Here is a 14,059-nt window from a genome sequence, read left to right on the forward strand (position 1 = left end):
ATGCTCGAAACGATAAGTCGAAAACAATTGAAGTGGCGTTGTGACGCATAATAATATTCAGACTACAAGTAGGTAAAGGCATAGCATATTATCGATATTATGCAAACAATATAACAATGCCGTTTTTTTTTAAAAAAAAAACACGAAAATCAATTGAGATAGCTATAGTGTCGCACGTAAAGCGTACAAAGTTGTGCGTCACGTGATAATAATAATATTATGTCAACTGCACGATGATATATACACAACGCCGCCACGGCGGAGCGCGATTTCCTTTTTACTCGAAAAACAACAACAGCGGGCGCGTGCGAGTTTACACAAATGGTACTTGTACAGCAGCAGCAGTTGTGCGCCTCGGGCCCGAAGCGATTCAATTTAGGGCCGATTATCGTTGTCGCACATACCGTGCACATACAATATAATATATCGTACGGTGCCGTATCGCTGTCCGACTTCGCAGGTCGCGTCGAGACATAACTAATATCGTATACGACGATTGTCGTCATGTCGTCCATCTGCGTGTACTACCTTGCGTTCGCGTCTCTGGCGTTCGTGGTGGACATGTCGATAGCAGTGGAATATCCGGACCGTGCTCTCCGGTACCTGGCCGAGTTGGACGACGCGACAAGGTCGCACTGGGACGACGTGATGTTCCTGCAGAAGATGATGGAGGTGGATTACCTCTGGTGGCCGATACTCTACGAGATGGTGAAGATTGAAGTGCCGAAAGTGTTGTACTTCGACCACTACACGGACCCGGACGAACCGGTGGACCCCAACGACCTGTTGGATCTGGAGGACCACACGGACCAGGCGGCAACTACGGTCCAGGCGGCCCCTGTGGACCCAGCGAAATCAGATAACTCAGAGAACGAGGAAAAAATTGTGTTGCTGTTTGCATTACTTACGAACTTGATGACAGCAAAGAAGTTCCCCGGCTCGGAAGTCAAGTCTGTGATGAAGGCGTTCAAGTCCGCGATGTCGTGTTCGGTGCTCAAGCACGTCTCGTTGCAGGGCATTCTGCACTACAATCTGGAGGTCCTTTGTTTGAAGTCTACACAAATAACCGAGAGGAAAATGTTCTACGACTGGATGCTTAACATGGTCCAGTTGTCCATGGACAAATTGACGGCCATTGACCATTCGCAGGACCCAGGGCTGCCGATCAATCGAACTCGCAAGCTCCTCGCCGAGATGCGAAAAACATTGATGGCCAAACCGGATCCCAGTATCGTACACAGAAACCTGTTTGAAATCGGCTCAGAAATGTTCGACGAAATCAATAAAACGTGCGTTGTGCCTAAAGGAGAAGATGGCCATTATAGCACGTTGATCGCAGATTTTAATAATGATAATAGGGTTGAAGAACTGAAGGCCCACCGCACACAGCTCACTGAAAACATGAGAGAAGCCGCCAATGTAAAAGACGTTATTATAATGCACAAAAATAAAGGGGATATAAATATCGGAAAGAACATAAATCCAGAAGGTATTGCTTCACTGGACTGTGACACACTGAAAAGAGCTACGGGAGCAAACCACGTTCAAATGAACTTTTTGTATTTGAACTTGCCCATACGAACCTTGGCCACATCGCAGTGGACGATTATATCCCAAGATAAATTACCAATAACGAAGCCGCCAACATCCACTACGATCCCATAGGTTGTTTAGAACAGCGGGATAGTTATCATTATGAGTATAATATTTTATATCATAATATTACGTTGTTTTTACTGTTGTTTTTAAGAAGCTGTAGTTGAAATTACTTAAAGATTATACGTAATAACTTTTACTCGTGTATTATTATACATAACTATGCAATAAAATATTATTCTCATAATGTTTATATAATATAAACGTATTCAAATGTACCTAATACGATTATAAATACGGTTTTAATACTATTTAAAATGATTTCATAGAAACTAACCAAATAAATGTTATGTTTTTGATTGAACTTCCTAAGTTAGTTTTTCAATTTATTACAATAAATGTATCTTTTCAAACTATACCCAAAAACACAATTTTGTTTTTTCTACTACTGTTTTACTTACCTTGCAGTATATGTTCACATTTTTTAATTTTCAATATACTTATGACTTATCTATTTAATGTTTACTGTTTGGGTAATTATTATATCGAATTTATCAACTAAAATAAGTGAAAGTTATTTTTTTAACACTAAATAATATAAGATATTTGAAATTAAAGATCAATGTGTTTTTTTTTTGTAGTCTCTCGCGTTTAGGAGCAAAGAGTTTCCTTTAATATTTAATTTTGATGTGTGTTCTGATAGCAAGTTTGTTCTAGTTCATACTTTGTGGGGCTAAAAACAAAGCTAACTATGGGCTATGGGCCTTCTAAGTTAGGTTATATAGTGGGGTAGTACTGTTCATACAGATCCTTATCCACTGCCGTCTGTAAAAATAGGGAAAAGAGGTTATCTGAACTTTGTTACTCTCGAAATTCACATAATTTTCAGGTATAGATACACTTGAACGCTTAAAATCTCATATATATAGTAGATGCGAGTTTCCCAGTTTTTTCTCTTTATATTTCATTTTTTAGTATTTTTATAAATTTCATAAAATATATGTAGAGAGCGGTCCCTCGAAGAGCATTTCGACAGTGTCATACTGTGTTTATAATTTCCTTGTTATGTGTAATGTACATAAATATCATTTTTTCTTCATTCGTACATTTTTCGAAATTTCAAATGGATTTTGAAATGATTGTTTTAAATTTTAATACTGCGTATATCTATACATTATAGAACAATTGTGTAATTTTCATACTGCGCTTGCTGCAGCAAGCATATTGTATATAATTTATAGACTCGAAGTGTTTCTGATGTGACATTAACATTATTTCAGTGTAGAATGGTCAAATCTTCCAGAAACATACTATATATGTACATATAAATATATGCATGCATACAGTGACAATAATAATATAGAAATTCAACTTTTCGTTTTGTTGCAGTGGGAAGGACGGACCCTTGTCGGTTGGTGAAGTGCCTGCACGGCCAGCGATGCGTCGTGGACAAGGCGAGTGCGCAAGCGCGCTGCGTGTGCTCAGAGGACACGAAATGCCACGGTGACGACAGCGGAGACGGTGCCGGCGGACCTGTCTGCGGCAACGACTGGAGAGACTATCCGAGCGCTTGTCACGTCAGAAAGGCGTCGTGTGCGTCGGGCCGGAGCATAGCGGTCAAATACCGAGGGCTGTGCGGTACGTGGAGTGACGATATTATTAATTATTATTACTGCGATTGTTAAAACCCAAAAGACTAAAGAGTGTATGCATCGCAGTACGTCGTTTGAACTGCGTTATATACTAATACGAAGGATTATAATAATAATTAATTGTACTCGAAAAAAGCACTAAGGTTTTTAACGGTCTCGATACTACACTAGTATGTACAAACCCGCGAATCGTTTGAAGGGTTGTATAATTGATCGTAATAGGTATTGAACAACATATCGGTGATCCATGCCGAGATGAGCTGGTAATAAAATCGCGTACGATGATATTGCAGTATTATAATTTATGGGTAGGTACAACTGGTATACTGAGGGGTTCAACTCGAATATAAACTACAACTCTGCCTGACGCTCCCTAAACAACTAAACCTATAAACTAGAACAGACTAGAAAGTATTTGCTGTGGAATATAATTTATACATTATTACATTATTGCGTGTAGCTAATATTTTAATTTTAAATCCTAATATGTTGATTATTGTGGTATTTTAATTTATTTTTCGTTTTTTGGCCGTTCTTTGGGATTTTCACATCGTCGCCGTTTACGATATCATCTTCTACAGATCCGTGTGACTATGTATCGTGTGAAGAACCCGAAATATGTCGTTTGGACTACGAGAGGCGTGCCAGGTGCGTGTGCTCGGAATTTTGCGGCGAAGACTTCATTCCGGTGTGCGGGTCCGACGGTCGGACTTATACGAACGAATGCTTTCTACGGCGGCAGGCGTGTCGGATGATGCCAGGTCTGAGAATTGTCTTCCACGGCCAATGCGACCAGGGTGAATAAAATCGTTGTATACTTAATAAGCCTGTAGTCCATATACAATAATATTGCATAATTATAGTGATAGTATAGTTAAAATAGTCCATAATACCATACCTACAACACATTCTGGTCTTGCCGGATTTGATCTCACTTTTGATTTAATAGGGTTAGTAAGAATTGTATTCATACACTTACGTTATATTTTCATTTTTACTTTTAAGGACGCGGGCTGTTCCAGATTTTCTCACGATTCGAATAAAAAGTTTATATTTAAAGGTTCGACAAAAAATCATTGTGTTTCAAGTCCACACTTAAATTTTCGGTTCGTGTATTAAAAAACATGATTCTCTATAGGTACCTACCTATTACAATAATATACAGAATCGTGTATGCGGTTACGTCACGAAATATGTGAGCATCGATTTCGTAACGCAATACTTTGACTACGGCATATTAACATTGTGTATAATACACTTGTATATCTGCATAATACAGTATTATGCTCGAAACCCTTCACTCTCACCTCCCCCCCCCCCGGCCAATATTGTCTGTCCACGAGAGGAGGGTATGAAAAATCACGTCTCCCCATACCAGACACACTTAAAAAGGGTGGTTTTTCACAATTTTTTACGTAAATGGGTACTTATTGTGCATTGTTCTCATTAATTAAACTAATAACGTAACCAACAATAACATGATGTCCTCCGTTCCAGGCGTAAACCCGTGTCTGAACTTCACGTGTTGGGAAGGATCACGTTGCGCGATCGATCGTCTGGGCATTGCCGAGTGCCGTTGTCCGGAGCCCACACTTTGCGAAACCTCGGTAAGACCAGTTTGCGGCACAGACGGTTATACTTATGAGTCCAAATGCCTCTTGGAACGGATCGGTTGCAGCAAGAGGTCCGGCGTCACGGTGGCGTACGACGGACATTGTGGTAAGAATATGCGCAAGTGGTCGTTTTCGTAAATATATCCAAGTCGATAGTTTGAAATACCAGGAGAAATATATCACCTGTAATAATACATTTTAGCAATAAAAAATTGAATATTTTTTTTTTATTATTGAGGAGATATTATGTTAGATATTTTTAATATATCTAAGGACAATCAATTAATTTGTATTCATTCTGAAACAGAATTTGTTTAGGAACATTTAAACGTAAATTATTTAATAGTGGAACAATAGTTTTCTATTCACAAACATTCAATGTTTAAATAAAAGAAGTGAAATTTCAAGGATAATTTACAAAACTTTGCGATACACTAATAATTACTCCACTCATATAAACTTTCAACGCTTATTACGTAATAACAACAACAAAAAAGGAATTATTCATCGTTATTCTATATTTATTATTTACACATCGACGTCATTTTTGAAAATAATTTATGCTACAGAGTATAATATAGTCCATGAAATTGTCATGGAAAATATGTGGCCATTTAAAAAAAGTAATTATGCATAATAAATATAAGTTTTTTCAAAATCAGAAAGATTGGCAAAGGAAGTTAGTGTATCATACAAAATGCTATACCTGTATACCTATATAGTAAAATATATAGTAAAATAATAATATAGTAAAATTATTTATAATCGAACATGATTTGTCAAAAGCCAATGACACTTTACCGTAATTTTTACGGCGATATTCTTTAACTTATTTTAATTATTTGTCTTTGATTTTGGTTTAATTATTGGTATGACTTTGAAGGTAGGAAAGTATAACTATAGTCTATATTTACATATACCAAAAGTTGGTATCATTCTTTTGTTTTGTATTTAAAAAAAACGTTGGTTAGTTCGTTAATTTACCATTGCATATTATGTCAGTGAAGTTAATTTTTTATTGTTATAGTAATATAATATAGTGGTTTTAGTACCTATTATAATGTTTTTTATTAAGGTTATGAAAGATATAAAAACTATTTTATAATAATATATTATTAATAGATGTGACCTAGATTTCTAATAAAAAAAACCCGTCAGAAATTTAATTTTTAATGGCCTATAGTCTATGGAGTTCTAAAAGAAATGTCCTTAAAAATTAAAAATTAAATGTCTCTAAAAAGTTACCTAGGTAAATATTAAGCCTATTATTAAAAAATACAAACTGGAAATATAAAAATAATAGAATTCTTTATATAAAACATGATCTACATTGGCTATGAGACAAATAAATTTAACCTAATTTTTGGATTTTGGTGGTTACTACTATTAATCGCTCAATGGTATCGAAAGTTTAAAGTATAAGAAAGAAGGTAAAAACAGGACAAGTTTATATTAAGAATATTTTTAATTTAAAACAATTTTTTTTTTCTCACCTAATTTTAAATTACACCAAATTCGAGAAATGTGTTTCTAAAAAATACCTTTGTCATAAAAATAAACAATAAAATATGTTAAATAAAATGTGCTAACTTTAGAAATCCTTTAACATAGTTACACGAATCGACTATTAAAGTTGTTGTAAGGTCTCGTCCGTAGTGACCGCCCAAAAAAAGATGCAGGTTCTGTACATTCAAATTCTAAACACTGTCCAAATCTTAACTAAATAAATAAAGTATAAACTTGTGCATGTAGTTTTTTTAATACTGACTGAGTTACTTCGTACGATGTGAAAACATAAAATATATCATACTGGGTTGTGTGTGAGTGAATAGTAGGTCAATTTTAAGGATTTTTTCACCTTTCACTCTCTCTCTCTCTCTCTCACACACACACACAAACATTTAATTTCAATTTCCTTCTCATACTAACCGATGTTTCTTACGTTTATTTGCACAGGGGACGCGAATCCGTGCAACGGGTACTTGTGTAACTCTGGGGCCACTTGTAAAGTGAGAGACGGAAAAGCTGCCTGCGAATGTCCTTTATGTTCTGAACACCACGAGCCCGTTTGCGGCACCGACGGTAACACGTATAGTAACGAGTGCAAGTTGAAGTACCACAGCTGTCAGCAGAAGCAAATAATCGAAGTGTCCCATAGCGGAGCATGCAGTAAGATGATATTATTAAACCAATACACATATCATATAGATACCCACTAATTTATTGTATTACAACACACCCACCGCTCGGCGGTGTTCGATTCTAACGAAGTTATGCTTTTCAGACGACTGTACGAAAATGAATTGTCAGTTTCACTCGGTTTGCGAAAGCGATGGGATGGAGGCAAAGTGCGTCTGCCCGACGTTCAAATGTGCAAACGTAAGAATTCGAGTACATATAATATTATATTGCCCATCTTAATGTATAGATATGTATTTATTTATTATCCAGTACAACACTAATTTTACTGTACATATATCATATACTTGATGCTAAATAATTATCAACAAAAATATAACACGGGTAGTGTATCACTAATCCAAGTACGAGATTAGCTGGTTGCCTGGATTATTATTTATTACGATTATTTTAATATTTGAGTGACAAGTGTGTGGTGGCATAACGAGTTTAGGAAAAAAAAAAGCAAGTGAATAAAAAGCAAAGGAAAAAAAAGTAAGTGAAAAAAAGCAAGTGAAAAAAAATCATATGGAAAAAAAAAGCAAATTGAAAAAAAAGCGAAAACCAATTATTATTATTATTATAGGTATAAATTATTACAAATAGTTTGTTAAAAAAAAATCAAATAAAAATAATTCATTAATTAAATGTATTATGTATATTATAATATTATAATATTATAATAAGTCATAAGTGTAGGTACTAGGTATTACATATTAAGTGCATCAACATGATAGTGCTATCTGAATCTATCTCTAATCTGTTTTTATCAGTGTCCAAATAGAGGGATGATTATAGCTAACGAGTTTAGAAAATCGATGATTAAATCCTTCTGTTTGATTATTAGTAAGCTCTGAATTTTTAATAGTTGATTCGTGTACATTCCACGTAGCAGGTGGGAAGATTGGGTGAATATTTCGAAATTTAGTTTTTTTACCTGGCCGTGAAATTCCAATTGGTCTATTTATTCCCGAAATATAAGTTTGATCAAAATAATTCACTAGTATACTATAGCATAGGTTATAATCTTAAAATTAATACTTTAGTAGTAATTTTTGTTATTATGTAAAATTTATACCTATAATAATAATAATTAATTTTGGCTTTTTTTTATTCGCTTTTTTTTCAATTTGCTTTTTTTCCATATGGTTTTTTTTCACTTGCTTTTTTTCACTTGCTTTTTTTTCCTAACCCCGGCGTAACATATTGTACCTATTTTATCTGTAACCCAATATCCTATTTTCTTTGTTTTATTCCCAGTCAATAACATATTTTCAAACATAATCAACTGCTCAATCACTTATGAAAAAAAAATGACTTCAAATTATCTTTTCTCGTGTTATTGCAATTCTTAAAGGTCACGTCTAAATTAACTGCAATACACTCGTTTCCATCTGTGTCCGATTTCGTATCTGTCACATACGTTTTCAATCAATGTTTGTCAATAAACATGTGAACATTTCATTTCTCAATCCAAGTGTTAGTTTAGATTGTGCTAACACTTCGAAACTATGTCGATAGTATATGACTTTCTCTGATATCTCATTAAAATGCTGTCTTCCGATCTCGTTCTACAAATTATATTACATTATATTTTTATCTGAAATTAATCTAATAAATTACAGATATTACATTATGTTATTAATGGTTTTATATATTTCTATGGAAAAATAGAAATCAAGTTAGGTTGTTAGATTAATCAAAATGTAGATTTATCCAATCCATGATATCGTGCTATACTTTTAATTTTCACCTGTTCTATAAGTTTATACAGTTAATTTACTAAGTGCATCTTTTTTATTTCATAAACCTAGATCATTGTTACTGTATTTTATCATCTAAATTACAATTCCTATTTATATATTTTAATGTATAATAGAATTGACTATTATTAAATTTAACAAAATAGTTATTGAGGTAATGTTTAAAACTTTCATCACATTTATTTTCAGTTAAATAAATCCTTTTATACAAAAGATTATAAAGTTCTAAACATACGTGCCCAGGTGTTCTATTGGTTCTGTCCAATAGAATTAATAGTTCCAAAGATGAATTCGTTATTGCGTTCTATATTAATTATTATTGTCCCTTTTGCAATATATATAATATTATAGAAGTTACCAACCTAAAACTAATAATAAATAATCATTTCAATTATGCTTCACCCGGTCTAATAAACTTTGTCACTGGAAAAAAAATTCTTGTGCATGAATTATGTTTTATATATCATAACATTTTATCAAATATTATATTATATTATAGAGGGGATAATGACATTTATTCGAAAATAAATTAATCACACTTGCGTGTATATGTGAGGATAAGAAACAGCTAGTTGATAAATGGTGAGATTGTGGAATAATTGATTGTTAAAAGTGGAGTGACTAGACCTGTAGTTACATATACTACCAAAAAGCATTAAACCAGTATATAAAGTAACAATGGTTTTCGAATTTATTTTCTAAAACCATTTGAAACCTCCACCAGTTAATTAGGACGAACTTTAATTTATGTACCCAGGCAAGCGGTAAAGTTTGCGGTACCGACGGTATTACGTACACAGACCTTTGTCATCTACAAAACGCTAGTTGTGCAACAAGGAAGAAAATATTCGCTGCCTACGCGGGTGAATGCGGTACGGTGATTAATTCACTGGTTTTCAACTGTCTACCTCAAAATCACACGCATTAAATGATTTTAGGGTCGTGTCACGATCAGAAATGCAACTGTCCCGAAACATGCGTGGACACGAAATCAAAAGAACCCGTCTGCGGATCCGACTTGATCACCTACAACAGCGAATGCGAGCTCCTCCAACAGTCGTGCGTAAAAAACGGAACACACAATTTGACGATTCTGTTCTACGGGGACTGTAAAGAATCTTCATCCATAGGTAATACCAATTATAATATATATGAAAATATGTGTGTGCATGTGTCCTATAACATTTTATGAAAACAAAATACTTTCAGGTAAAATTTTAAAACCTCACGGTTCGGTAGAAAACAGCGTTTACAGTAACAGCAACGACGTGTGCAAAGATATTAAATGCGACTACGATGCCACCTGTGAAGTCGGACCCGACGGATTTCCTAGGTGTTCGTGTATATTTAACTGTTCGACCGACACTTCACCCGTTTGCGCATCAGACGTTCGCACTTACAATTCGTTATGTCTAATGAAAATGGAAGGGTGTCAAAGGCAACAAGAACTCCGATTAAGGCCCATGGAATTGTGCCAAGGTATGACACAACTCTATATTAGTTTGTATAGCTCTACAGTGTTGACGTCATCGTTTTTAAGGTATGGAAGTTAAACCTTGTAACGGTAAGAAACCCTTGATGAACCATTTAAATGGGAAAGAGTTGGACTGCGGCCACGGTCCCGACAGGCAAGATTGTCCATCGGCAAGTTATTGTCATCAAACATCTAGGTTTGCTAAGTGCTGTAATAAATCTGACCGAGGTAATATATCAAAACTATACTTTCAATATCATAGCTTACGTACCTAGTACAATGTAGATATTATATAAATACACAAATATGCATTATGTAGACTGTTTAATGGTTCATTTAGATACAACAATCGTTTCGGATAGTTGTCAAAACTCTTCTTACGGTTGTTGCCCTGACAAAAAGACTCCGGCAAAAGGACCAAAAAACCTAGATTGTCCTTTGTCATGCAATTGCAATAAATTGGGTGAACATTGCTGTTTAAAAATTATGATAAAAGTTGCAAAATAATATAACCTTAATAATTCCAATGTTTATTTTAGGGTCGATATCAGAAGAGTGTGTCGATAAAAAATGCTTGTGCAAATCAGGTGTTGGCGGAGAAAAGTGTGATCGGTGTGAACCCGGATATTGGGGATTACCAAAAATATCATCAAATCATCAAGGGTGTATGCGTAAGTAATTTTTAAATTGGATAGTGGAATATTTAATTAATACTCGTTATTACAGCTTGCGGTTGTTCTTTGCTGGGTTCAGTTCGAGATGACTGTGAACAAATGACCGGACGTTGCGTTTGCAAACCAGGAGCCATAGGGCCAAAGTGCAATAAATGTGAAGATAGTTCTAAAATTTTAAACCCTGCTGGATGTGTTTCACGTATGTATGCCATTATTAGTCGTAATCAAATATAAAACTAATTTTAAACTTGATAAATTACTAATTAAATGCAAAGTTCAAGTAAAATATTATTTTGAAAAACTAGATTATTTTTATTTCGAATAAAAAATTTACCCATACAATATTCACAAAGACATGCAATTTTCATCATATCATATGCATGGTAAGAAAGTATATACATTTATAACTACATAACCTAACCTATATATGTGTTTAATGCCTCATACTATAAAGTTGTACACGGTCGTACCTATATTATGAAATTCGAGTTATTTTATATTGACGAAACGATTGTTCTGTTATATGCACTGTTATTCTATATCGACAAACTTTTGAATTTCTAGCTGACATGGCAATGCAAAATTTAACATCTTGTAGTCAACTCGTTTGTTATTATGGCGGTGTGTGCGAGATGAACAACGACAAACCGTCGTGTGTATGTCGGGCAACATGTGCCGAGGACGCGATACGTACAACTGTAAGTAAATATTATTATGGATGCATTACAATATAGGATATATATTTTCATCTAAATCCAATATTTAGTTGGTGTGTGGTAGTGATGGACAAACGTATAGTTCCGAGTGTCAACTGAAATTGTATGCGTGTCGCTATCAAAAAGACATAGTCGTCAAGTCGCATACATCGTGTAAAGGTTAGTTAACGCACCGCATAGTTGGTACTTTGACGAATTGATTTTCTCATTAATAATTTGTTTTGTTGGTCACCCAGACGAAAATCTCATACCCGGTACGGAAGGTCCGAAATTCACCGAACCCCAGGACATAGTCATATCGAAGTCAACGCGGCATCTGTTATTTTCCGAACTGCCGAATTTCACTTACAACACATCTGGTGGCTACGAAGTCGATATCATACCCGAAGTCCAAGACCTGACCGGGAGAACGACATCGGAATCTACCGATCGGGAAATGTCACTCTGTAACCCAAATCCGTGCCAGAACGGCGGGGAATGCGAGGTACTAGATTCCGGCGGTTTCCAGTGCCATTGCCCTGCCACCCACAGTGGCACCGTTTGTTCCAATCTGGAGGAAATCAAAGGTAAACCGCAGCACACGAAACATATTTGAACGATATAGAATTCTCAACGTGCCTATACATTTTCAGAACACAAATCGGCTGCGTTTAATGGTCATTCGTACGTCCAATTAAAAAAATTGAAAGCATACCACAGGTTTAGTTTGGAAATGGAATTTAAAAGCTTTTCGGACGACGGAATTCTGTTATACGACCAACAGCAACCTGACGGCTCTGGAGATTTCATATCGATAGCAATAGTCAATAAGTAATTTTCACATTTCTCTGTGACTAAAATACAGTACCTAATACAACACTCCACCCGACGATCGTAATATTTTTAAATTTAATCTTCAGGTTTGTCGAATTTAAATACAATCTGGGAAACGGGGCCGTGGTCTTGACGTCTGTACACCCGATAACGATTGGCACTCGGCACAAGATCGTAGCCAAACGATATCAAAAAGACGGTCTGTTGCAATTCGAAAATCACGAGCCGGTTAGATCCGTGTCCATGGGGTCGCTGAGGTCGCTGGACCTGAACGACAATGCGTACATTGGATACGTCCCGATCGTGCACCAAAAGTAATATACATTTTATGCATAGATCGAATCGTTGGCGCCCGCGGGGAACGACAAAAAAAACACAAAAATAATCGAATGTTGTATTTCCCACAGGATATTCGAAAACATTGGTGTGAAATCGGGATTGATCGGATGCGTGCACAGTGTGAAAATAGGACGTTACTCTATAAACTTGTTGGGATTCGAAGACGGCGATTTGGTGACGAACTCAGAAGGCGTAACGGAATGTCAAAAGAGTTGTTCAAATGGCACGTGCGCCTGTACAGGTAAAAATACATGGAAAATAATTGATAAAAAAAAATTTAAACGACGCTAGATCCAATACCGAAGATATTATTTCGTTTAATTTATCGTTATTATTATCATAACTATGTTTAGGCAATTCGTGCTACGATGACATGGCCTGTTCGTCAGAGCCCTGCAGCTTCGGATCTACTTGCGAGTCCTTGCCGGGCGGCCGATACGCCTGTTTTTGTCTACCAGGACTGACAGGTGCCAACTGTGATAAATGTAAACATTTTTTTATTCTTTTTATCGAATAATATAATTCACTACATTGAAAATCGCTATATTTCTGTGGTCGTTTGATTTCACAGTCGAGTACGGTCTGACCAAATACTTTTCACCGGAATTCAACGGCAAGAACTCTTTTCTCAGCATACCTCTGACCGAAGACCTCCGCAGGACCACTCGTCTAGAACTGTGGTTCGGAACGACTTCCGACACGGGCTTGTTGCTGTACAGTGGTCAATCGTACACGGGACAAGGGGATTTCATTTCCGTTTACTTGTCGGACGGCCGTGTGAGACTCACCTACGATTTGGGCAACGGAAAGACGAATATCACGTAAGATATACTGTTTTATTTTACAAATATTGGTAGTGTTCAAAGAGTGGGTAACGTATGTATCCACTAAGATTCTTCTTAGTAAAAATTTTAATTGTATTAATAAGAATATAAGGATTCGAAGGGGGGTGGATAAGGTCTAGATAGTTATATTGCGTCCACTCTTCGGATTCTCTATGAACTTCACTGGTTAATCACCTACTACAACCATAGGCGCAATTTGGGGGGACTTGGAGTGGCTTAGCCCCTCCAAAAATGTATATTTTAATTGAAGTATTAAATCCTTCATTAGTTATCTAATCTACATAATACAGTGTAAATGTTGTTTGAAAAAAATTGTTTCTAAAATTTAAATCTGGAAACATGAAACAAGCCCGTGCAAGGTGCAAAATGCAGAGCTTTATCTTAATTTATGTAAAC

General features: G+C 35.7%; 2 protein-coding genes across 3 annotated transcripts in view; both read left to right on the plus strand.

Moving 5' to 3' along the window:
- The window catches only part of LOC111033980 (agrin-like), a 183,340-nt gene that overhangs the window by 167,549 nt on the left and 1,732 nt on the right, over positions 1 to 14,059 (plus strand). For both annotated transcript variants that reach the window (XM_022314969.1, XM_022314970.1), the window contains exons 4-23: positions 2,986 to 3,234; positions 3,830 to 4,045; positions 4,746 to 4,967; positions 6,818 to 7,030; positions 7,146 to 7,240; positions 9,560 to 9,674; positions 9,741 to 9,932; positions 10,012 to 10,281; positions 10,343 to 10,504; positions 10,617 to 10,739; positions 10,816 to 10,947; positions 11,003 to 11,149; positions 11,515 to 11,648; positions 11,717 to 11,825; positions 11,903 to 12,232; positions 12,299 to 12,476; positions 12,566 to 12,793; positions 12,887 to 13,059; positions 13,172 to 13,303; positions 13,390 to 13,639. In XM_022314969.1, coding sequence (XP_022170661.1) covers positions 2,986 to 3,234; positions 3,830 to 4,045; positions 4,746 to 4,967; positions 6,818 to 7,030; positions 7,146 to 7,240; positions 9,560 to 9,674; positions 9,741 to 9,932; positions 10,012 to 10,281; positions 10,343 to 10,504; positions 10,617 to 10,739; positions 10,816 to 10,947; positions 11,003 to 11,149; positions 11,515 to 11,648; positions 11,717 to 11,825; positions 11,903 to 12,232; positions 12,299 to 12,476; positions 12,566 to 12,793; positions 12,887 to 13,059; positions 13,172 to 13,303; positions 13,390 to 13,639 — 3,670 coding nt within the window. The remainder of the gene's footprint in view (positions 1 to 2,985; positions 3,235 to 3,829; positions 4,046 to 4,745; positions 4,968 to 6,817; positions 7,031 to 7,145; positions 7,241 to 9,559; positions 9,675 to 9,740; positions 9,933 to 10,011; positions 10,282 to 10,342; positions 10,505 to 10,616; positions 10,740 to 10,815; positions 10,948 to 11,002; positions 11,150 to 11,514; positions 11,649 to 11,716; positions 11,826 to 11,902; positions 12,233 to 12,298; positions 12,477 to 12,565; positions 12,794 to 12,886; positions 13,060 to 13,171; positions 13,304 to 13,389; positions 13,640 to 14,059) is intronic.
- Positions 329 to 2,207, plus strand: LOC111033981. Its single transcript, XM_022314971.1, has one exon. It carries the CDS (start codon positions 505 to 507, stop codon positions 1,663 to 1,665), a length of 1,161 nt encoding a protein of 386 aa, XP_022170663.1. The 5' UTR covers positions 329 to 504; the 3' UTR covers positions 1,666 to 2,207.

The sequence above is a fragment of the Myzus persicae genome, unplaced genomic scaffold, assembly GCF_001856785.1.
Source record: "Myzus persicae strain clone G006 unplaced genomic scaffold, MPER_G0061.0, whole genome shotgun sequence".
NCBI lineage: Eukaryota > Metazoa > Arthropoda > Insecta > Hemiptera > Aphididae > Myzus > Myzus persicae.